A 10,092-nucleotide genomic window follows, 5' to 3' on the forward strand; every position below is an offset into this window, starting at 1 on the left:
CCTCAAGCGAAGGAGTTCAAGTATCTTGGGGTCTTGTTCACGAGTGAGGGTGGAATGTAGCGTGAGATGGATCGGTGGGTCAGTGCGGCTTCTGCAGTGATGCGGGTGCTGTGCCTGTCCGTCGTGGTGAAGAGGGAGCTGGGCTGGAAGGGAAGAGCTGTAGGGATTACATATCTCGTCTGGTCTGGGAACGCCTTGGGGTCCTCCAGGAGGAGCTGGAAAGCGTTGCCAGAGAAAGGGATGTCTCGGCCTGCTGCGCCCGCGACCCATCCGATAAGCGGATGAAAATGGGTGGATGAATGGATGGATGGATTATTTCTCATTTATGAAAATGATGGGGCATCGGTGGCTTAGTGGATAGAGCAGGCACCCCATGTACAAGGCTATTGCCGCAGTGGCCCGGGTTCGACTCCAGCCTGTGGCCCTTTGCTGCATGTCATCCCCCCGTCTCACCCCCTTTCACACTCAGCTTTCCTATCGATTAAAGGCAAAAATGACCAAAAAATATCTTTAAAAAAAAATATATATATATATATATGAAAATGATGACCAAGTGATGTAATTTTTGCTATGAATGAATTAACAGTGATGTTAATGCAAATACAAGCATGGAGTACCAATAGATGACAATTTGTTAGTTTGTTTTAGTAGTCTAAAATTGGAGTTCAAACATCTTAACTTCTTTGCATATTTGGTTGAATGTTGTGCTTAAAATGTGTATGAAAATAAATAAATAAATAAATAAAAACAGATAATGCATTTTGAAACTGGCATAAAAACAAGGAACGGGACAATACAATCTAAGCCTCACAAAATATTAGAAGTATTCCAACTTGAAGCAGCTTTGCTCCAATAGCTTTACAGAGATCTGTGGCCAGTGAATGTGTGGTTTGTCCACACAATGTGAAACCATGTTGCCTGGTTTTTTATCGTCCCTTATGTCTCATCACTAGTGCACATGATAATGGAAACGCTTTCTGTGGCCCAGTGGTTTAGGTTTAGGAATTGATGATTCCAAACCATCACAGAGGAAGGTGGTCAGAGCCTTTAAGTGGTGTGGAGATCATGAGGTCGACCCACAGCGCCTGAACAGAACCCCTATAGCTTGTCTGCATGTGCACTCCAATATCAGGCCTATAATGTAGAACATTATGGACATGGTACATGGTACTCTAGCAAGGGGAAACTGTACAGCATTTCTTAAATTGTTCCCAATTAGGAGCTCCAAGAGATTCTATTTGTGGTTAACTGTGTAGTCAACCCTAGCTAACGTTAACGTCAAGATATTGTTGCCAGAAACAAAACCTACATGTAACACGTGATCAAAAAAAAAAGTGCTAGGATGAAGCACTTCTCAGCACCCTGCCACCACTTTTCTACCAAATAAATACAATATGTGGACACACTCCCTATGGCTACACAAGTTACGTTCATTGAAACTAATTCCACTTCAGTTCTAATTCATGTTAACCTGCTAAAGTGGCAGTCCTATCTGCTAGTCAACAGTCTGTGTACTCATAAATGGCAAATGTCTTTCAAAATGCACAGTATCCAGAGTTTCCCCCAGGCTGATATGCTGCAATTAGTTCTGAGCATTAATTTTTGGCAGCAAAACAGCACTGAATTTACAGATTAACAAGACCACATGAATGAAATATACTGGCAGATCAATATAAAAATTTAAGTAACACAAAATATCAGTATGAGCTAAATAAATTAGATTTATGGTAAACACTGAATGTCACAAAGGCTTAAGCCAGACAGCTGCTACATATTATGTAAAACCTAATATCTAGGCCTATGGTACTGCCAAACAAGTTCAGTTGACCTCTGTGAGGGATAACTGAATCTATGAAAGCCAGAGTCTTTGTTCTATTAAAATATATATAAAAAATCACTACTTTGCAACTCTGTTTTAACTAAGGAGGTTATGTGAATTGTTTTATTACTTGTATTACTTTATGGCAACATGTAAGCGAACCCTATCCAATGACTGACAACAACTTGTGCTGGTGGACGACACTTCTTTTTACCACCATAAAACAAACAACACAGAATATTCACGGCTGAGATTACCTGTTAATGTACATGGAAAACAGCTGAGACAAAGGAACCAAGAGTTCTGGTCAGGCTGGGAAAACGTTAAAACCTGCCCCCTCTACCAAGTATTCTTCTAGCAAATGTCCAGTAACTGGATAGGATGGCTTTTCAAAGGAACACTAAGAACTGCAACACTATGGTTTTGTTTACATTGCACCACACCCCGCACCAACCAAGCCCTAGACAAGCTGTATAGAGTTATCGACAGGACCTCAACCTCATAACAGGAGACTATTTTTATTGTGGCAGAAGATTTTAACAATGCCAACCTGAAGAAGTCCCGCTGAGATATCACCAGCACGTCAGCTATGTTTTTTGTATGATGACATAATCTATTGTAAAAGTATTTATTTTAATTATAAATGTAATAAAACACATGTTAATACTGGTGAAGTGTTTCAGAGATGGAGACAAAATGTTGCTAATTCTGCTAACTGGAGCCAAAGGTTCACAGCTGCAGCTAAAATCAAGTGCATGCACATGTAGGTAACGTTAGCTAGAGCCTTGAATCACAGTGTGTCATCCGCCTCACTCCCCGCCACTACAGACCACCTCATCCATAGCAGTGTGGGCAGCCGCTCCAGAGACAGACTCATAGTCAGTAGCAGCAAGTACCCAGATCCAGCCAGCACAAACGCCAGCTTCAGGGGGCTGGACAGCCCCAAATCCCTGCTGAATCAGCAAACTTTCTGTTGCTGCTGTTACACAGGTTAGACCCTGTGCCAGTGGGGTTGGCGCTGGCTGAATTGAAGTTGCTACAGCTGAACGAAGGTTCGTAGCTCCAGAGCTGCTGCCTGCTCTCCTCACAGTCAAGCAGTCCACTTCGGCAAGGAGCGAGGTGGAGGAACAATGGGGTGGCTAGCTAGCCGATTCTTGTGTCATTTGTGGTCTGATAAACAGAGAGGGTGGAGCAAGGGGAGGCTCAGTGAATGCACTGAGGGCAACTCTACAATGAAATAAGAATAAATGAATCAATGCATAGGAAACACTGGGTTACTGAATGAAACGCGAGCATATGCCAGTGGTTATCTGGTGGGAGGGGCTTGGGACATAGAGGGGAGAGCTGCAGGAGGAGGGTGTATTTTGTTAAATTCTGCCCTTTTTTTCTTGCTTTTTTTTTTTCTTAACATGTTCCAGATTTCTGGCTACCCCATCTTTAACAACAAGAACATTCATATGTGTACACATTTTTTACTTTTGCACCTAATCTTACCAATATCAATCCTGTAAACCCCAGAAGGACAATTTTCTCTCTGACAGCCAAAATGGATCAAAGCCTGTTTTTGGGGGGATTTTTTTGGTTGTTGTTGGGTTTTTTTTGTCTAGTTACGGCAGGACAGCTGCTAGTGCTCTGGCCAGGACTAGCTTCCCTCCCATCAGCAACAGAGCTGCTAGCATCCCTGCCACTGTCTGTGGGTTTAAAAAACACAGATGGTTTGGTTTGGCCCTTATGTCTGGCATTAGAAATGATTAAAAATAACTTGGATTTGAGGAGTCACCTGTATGAGTTCTTCATAGCTCATGCCAGGGACATAGCTCCAATTACACAGAATATGAGTGCAAATATGGATCAATGTTTCAGCTGCTTCCTTGATATCACAGCCAACAAGTTGTCTCCTCTTGCTGTGGCTGCATGTTTTGTTAACCCCCATTTATCAGTTGAAGCCCTTATTTAAAATGATAATGAGAGAACTCAGAATCTTCTACAAAATAAAGGAGGGGGGTCTACACTACTCAAAGTTTGCCATCAAGACTGCAGGAGGAGGGGACTGATGATGAGGAAGAGAAAACTGGGGATACAGAGGCTTCAGAGACAACTCACTTGGCAAAGTAGCCAAGATTTAGGTTTCTCACTGCCAGTCATCCATCGAGGCCCAGGATCTGGACCTGTCATGTTAACACGGGCTGTCCCATGTTTACACTAAGGAATCAGGGGTGGATTTTTGGACTTCTCAGAGTTGCACTTTGCATTTAATTTCAATAGATCATATTTCATTAAGACAGAGTGATTTGGTTAGGGCTTTAACGGTCTGCATATCTCTGCAAAAACGTCACAGTGCTGGGGTTACAGTTCGGTGCAAGCAGCGCATACATGGTATGTAGATTGATGCACGTGATGTGGAACCTAATTTCAGAGGCATGAGTTCCATTTGGAAAATTTTAGCTGTATGCCATTACCAACATGTGCTGAGTTCAGCACAAAGAGACCGGCATGTGAGTCGGTCACACTATGGCTAACGTAAATGAAATGCTGGGAATAGAAGACCCGTCTGCAGGTTCCTAATCAGCTGCAACAGCTACACCAAAATGTACCAATCAAAAGGACGATAAAACAAAATGGAACTTGTTTGCTTATCCCCCTTTAGATGCAAAAGCAGAACGGGATTAAACGGTAACTGAAGCAAAAGGTATTTACACTAACATAAAGCCACAGTGGAACTGACTGTAACTCTCACTGTAATGCACAAGTTTTACTTTTTCATTCACCTGTATATTTTGTATTTATAATTTCAAGCCAAGAGATGTTTTTAAGTTTGAAAAAGTATTTTTTCAGTGTTCATACAGTGTAATACAGCAATGTTTGAGATCTTCCTTATTTTTATAATGAACATAGTTTACCAAAGTTGTCAGTGGACAAAGTGCTACATCGGTTTCCAGCAGGGTGATTGTGTCTGTCTTTGACACTTGCACTACTGTCAAAATAACTGAAAACATGCATTTGTTTATACTGCTGTACTGAATTTACACCAAACTGTGACTCCTATATAACAACAATGAATAACAATAATAAACAATTATTTAACTATAAACAATTATGATTTAATTTTTCAGATGCTCCGAAATGATAAAAACAAGAATAAACATGATTGAAACTTTTCTAAATTATTCTCCATTAGATATTACTCTCAGGTTTCTGGCTGCAGTCTGACATTTGTTCACAGAGAGCCAAGATGTTTTTGTAAAACTAGGGTAGACTTTGGAGTACCAAAAAAAGGGATTTCAGATTTGTTTTCATTTAGCTGGAAAAGGTTTTGGGACAGCCAGCACTTTAATTCTAACAGACAAGATAATGACAAGATGTTGAAAGGTGTCTCTTTCACAATTTTTTAATGGGATATAGATTTGCATGTTATCTGCATGACAATGGTACTGAATTTGTGTTATGTATGACATGTTCCAGTGACAGCTTCTATACACACAATGACATGGGACCAAGGATGGAGCCTGGTGGAACACCATAGGTCAGCAGGACCACAGAGGAGGGGGCATCAGCGACCAACACCAAAAAATTTTTGTCTGACAATTAAGATTTAAACCAGTATAGAGCAGATTCCCTGATGCCAACCCCCTTTTCAAGGCAATCCAACAGAACAGAATGATCAACTGTGTCACGTGTTGAACTGAGATCAAGAAGAATTAAAATAAAAAATAAAAAAAACTGTCTGTTACTCTAAAAGGGCAGTTTCAGTGTTATGGTGTGAACAGAAAATCACAATCATAAAATCCAAAAATCCAGAGGATCAAGGTTAGGTTTCTTTAGAAGTGTACTACTGAGCAGTGATGTTGCTAGGTATGTGCCCTGTGTCTCTAAAGCATTAAAATCAGAAAGGATGCAGTAAAGTATCAAAGCATTCAGGGGATGCACCCTATTTTTTTTTACCTGATGATATTACAGTGGAAACAAATCCATGTTGAACTCATGGAATAGTGGCATGGCATAACTTTTTTACTAGGTGGGGCTATGGTCCTGTGGGTAGCTCTGTGTATTTTTGTATCTCATTAGTATTTTGAAAGTGTTCCTCATGTCATAGAAACCACTGAGAGTGAATCTTCTTTTTTGGATGTTATCATAGTAATGTTGTTGATGTGTCTATGATTTTGTGCCAATACTCTGCACAGATCTGACACATGCCCGCTCTCACCCCAGGCCCTCTGAAGCTATGTGTGCTGCTGTCGTCTGAAAAATGCACCAGCGTTAACGGCACGGTGGTCCCCCGGGACCACTGGTAGACAATAACTTCATATTTTTAGGTTTGTAAAATGTACTTGATTTCAAAAATAAGTAGGATATTACTTAGGACATTCCAGTGATCTTTCACTGCAACACCTACTGGGACAGCAGATGCTGTATTCACTCCTGTCGATAATAATCCAATGATGCTACACCAACAAGGAAATGGTAGTGGCCTGCAGTGTTCTGTATGTTGCTGAGACTGTTTTGAAACAGGCCTGTATGTAATGTGCAAGTTTGCTTTCTGTTTTACTGTTGTATAATAGGGTTACATTGTTTTTAATACATTTATATGCATAAATTACAGAAGATATTCAATACACAAACTATTGTTGTTGTTTGCATTCTGTATGGCATCACTGGAAACAGTGCATTTTTAAATGGAATGGGTTTTTTTCCAGGACCCCCACAACTCTGATCGCACATGCACTGAGAGACCTGTGTGGTGCAAAGACTGGACTAATCAAACTGTGGATGCATTTAGAAAGACTGCAGTCATGGTTTGAGCCTCTGCATCTGCCATTAAAGTTGTGTGATTTTATTGTTTATTGTCTGTAATTATAAAGACACGGCTGCTTATTGTTTATAATAAGTTAAGATAAAAAATAAACAAGCTATTAAATGTAATGTAAGGTTTGGTGAGCTCATAAGGAGCCAGCCACACAGTCGTGTATACCTTTAGTACTTCAAAAATATGACACTGCTTTGAAATGCTTTAGTTTTACTGAAAACCACTTCAATGTGAAGTTGACAGAAAATACCAGTTGCGTGATGGATTGGTTGTGCTTCACTGACTTACCAAGAAGAGCTTCAAACAGGTTGCTTTTGAAAATTCCCATTACTCTCTGAATGGCAGTTTTGAGCTGCTGCTCCTCCGGCTTCCTCAGTTTAGTGCAGTACTCCTCCAAAAGCCCCAAGGCTCGAGCTGTGTCTGCAGAGGAGGGGGCAGATAAGACAGGCTTTGGTGTTTTCTTGGTTTGCTTTCTATATATAATAAATATATATATTCTTCATATTTTATACAGTATTCATTTGACAATATTAAGTGTGAAGGGACAATATTGTCAATGATGGTAAATTAGGCCACTAAGAAGTACATCAGCCCATATACCTGTCTGTAAATATATAAATGAGCAAACTGGGTTTAGGAGGTGTACCATCAGCTCCACACAAAGCTGCACAGTCAACAGCCCCTGTTCACATTTCATTAGAATAGGACAGAAGACAAAACAATATATGGTCAAATGCATGTGGACACCCCAGCATTCCAGATGTATGTGATAGTTGAACGTGTCATTCCATTGTGGAAGCTGTAGCTACCATTCAGCTACAAGAACATCACTGAAGTCTAGCACAAATGTTGGGCTATAAGGCCTGGATCACAATCACTGTTCCAGATCATCCCAAAGATGTTGGGTGGGGTTAAGGTCAGGACTCTGTGCAAGCTAGTCAACTTCTTTTACAGCAATTACACAAAACAACATTTCTGTATGGAGCTGGCTTTATGCAGCGGGTGTTGTCATGTTGAAACAGTAAAAGGACAAACTGTTGTTGAAGTTGGGCAACACTAGTGCCTGTGTGAAGTAATGTCCACATACCGTTAGCCATGTAGTTTTTCCTGAGGCTAATGGAAAGCAAAAGGTAGTACAGCCAAACCTGAGCTTAGACTGATTCTCTGAACCATGGATAAATGCAACACAGGTGATGTGACAGCGTCCATATCAGTCACATTTTATGGAGTCGGATGGAAGCTGGAGGAGCAAAAACTCTCATTACCTGTGGCACATACAGTAACTCACCTTTTTTTCTGATAGGCATGGCTGACTCCGTGTAAACTTGACTCTCGCTAAGGCTTCTAGTTCAGCCTTCAATGCATGGTAAAAAAAAAAAAAAAAAAAAAAGGTCTTTCTTGGTGGGATGACAGAAAACAGGAAGGGTTTCAATAAATGTAGCTCTTCTCCAAGAGCTCTGAGAACTTCAACCAGGGGCTCCAAACGTGGAGTCCAGGGACCACCAGGGGGGCCCTGGGCAGGTATCCAGGGGGGTCTGCGTCCAAAGAGGAAAAGATTAATTCCACGGACTAAATAAGGTGATCACAGGTGTCTCTGTCCCAGATGACAGCACCAACAGTAATCCACAAGAGGCTCAGATCAGGTCCCCTATAGCAACGCCTCATCAGCTTTTATCTACTCTGTAATTTTAGAGTCCTTGGTGGGAGAATGCCCCGGAACCCCTGATTTTAACATATTCTGCACCATGAGGTTGTGTATCACTTCTGTCTGGGTCCACTTCAGAAATGCATCCTTTGGCTGCAGACCACAGACATGCCTTGTCATGACTGAATCACTGCTGGTCCAAACATCTTCTCACAGACAGACGGGTGACAATACAGAGCTAGAGACAAACGGGTGGACACCAAGCCCAGAAGTCCTCACAGGTGGATGAAGATGGTGTAGAAAAGCTGGTTTAGTGTCCCATGGCGAGGTGGAGCTGTCAGGTCTGAGGACTCGTCTGGGTTAACACTCTCAGCTCCGTCCACAGTGACACACAGCTGGTGTAGTGTGGCAGTCCTGGGTCGGTCCTCTGTCTGAAGAGCTGCTCCACATCATTTATCCTGCCTGACAGTGCATATCTGAAGTTTCTTTACCTGCCTACAAGACGAAACACACGCCTACAACACTACACACGGTTTCTTCTCACGATGTAGGAGATGCCAGCTAACATGTAACAGACACTTCAGAGTTTATGTCTGGAGGTTCTGACTTATGGAGGGACATGTGTGAACCCCCCATGAGGCGGACAACGACAATTCATAAAAAATATAAATTAAAATAAAAAACTGCTGCTGCCTGTTAACGTTGCTTCTACGGCTAAATATAAACATGCGTGTTGTTCATAAGTTAGCTAGCATTCATGCTAAATCACCAGCCAGCGGCGGTGCCAAGTGAAATGCTTTCCCAGTGCGACGCCTGGCTGTAGGAAAATACCTGCCTGCCAACTGTGGGAGAAAACGCATGGCTCTCAAATGACTCCATGTATTTTCATTTTCCGTAAAATGGTGACTGTGTATTCGCCGGACATTTCTCCTGATAAAACACAGCACTGTCCTCGAGCTGCCACATCTCTTTATTCTTTAACCAGGTACTGTACAGTAGCGCTAGCCATATGAACTGACAGCATCACCAACAGTTTTAAGTGCCAGGGAAAAGCTTGTCACAATGAGATACGGGACTTCCGCTTAGTGCTTTCAAAATAAAACGGTTGTCAGCGATACATTTTTTAGGGACTGTTCTTTACTTATCAGAGGAGGGGGGTGGCTGGGGTGGGACTTCACTTTTTCAATTTTTTTATCTTGACTCTCCTCGCAACTACAGATATTTTTCCTTAAGTGTCCCCTAGTGACTAGAGGAAAATGCATGACCCTCCCTCCACAATAAATAACCATATTGTTTTATATTATTGGAGCCAATGCAACGAGCTAACAGTACAGCAGAGTTATCACTAAAACAAACAGCTAATTTCTTAAGCAAAGTGCAAACCCTCCTTACAGATCGCATCATCATAATCACTCAAGCTGTGTGCAGTTCAGCAGAATACGGGTGCACGACAGCCACCCGTCATTGGTCCTACCACAACACCAACAAAATTTGATAAGCGTACACATCACACACACTCATGCAGGCATCACAGCGTGCTCCCATGCGGCATTAGCAACATGCACAATGATCATTTTTCCCAAATAAATACACAACAGCGACAGCCAGTCAAAATAATACCAGTATTGGCATGGTGGACATTATAAGATTTTAAAAACCTTTGATGTTTGAAAGCTAAAAGTTGAAAAAAAAATCCTGGAATTGACAATAGCCTTGGTTTTTCTCTTCTGCCATCTATGCAGGAGTGGAAAATTTATTGATATTTTTTTCTGGATCTCATAATGCAGACAGTTTATTTTTGGGCCAAATTAAAAATGAACATGT

The 10,092-nt window shown here is 41.5% G+C and overlaps 1 protein-coding gene across 12 annotated transcripts in view; it reads right to left on the reverse strand.

Annotated features, from left to right (window-relative positions):
• Positions 1-9,298, reverse strand: part of dlg2 (discs, large homolog 2 (Drosophila)) — a 256,794-nt gene extending 247,496 nt beyond the window's left edge. For all 12 annotated transcript variants that reach the window (XM_049592539.1, XM_049592547.1, XM_049592558.1 and 9 more), the window contains exons 1-2: positions 7,912-9,298; positions 6,912-7,043 (exon numbers count right to left, since the gene is read on the reverse strand). In XM_049592539.1, the coding sequence (XP_049448496.1) occupies positions 6,912-7,043; positions 7,912-7,930 (151 nt within the window). In that variant the 5' untranslated portion in view covers positions 7,931-9,298. The remainder of the gene's footprint in view (positions 1-6,911; positions 7,044-7,911) is intronic.
• Between the last annotated feature and the right edge of the window lie 794 nt (positions 9,299-10,092).

Source organism: Epinephelus fuscoguttatus, linkage group LG12, assembly GCF_011397635.1.
Source record: "Epinephelus fuscoguttatus linkage group LG12, E.fuscoguttatus.final_Chr_v1".
Taxonomy (NCBI): domain Eukaryota; kingdom Metazoa; phylum Chordata; class Actinopteri; order Perciformes; family Serranidae; genus Epinephelus; species Epinephelus fuscoguttatus.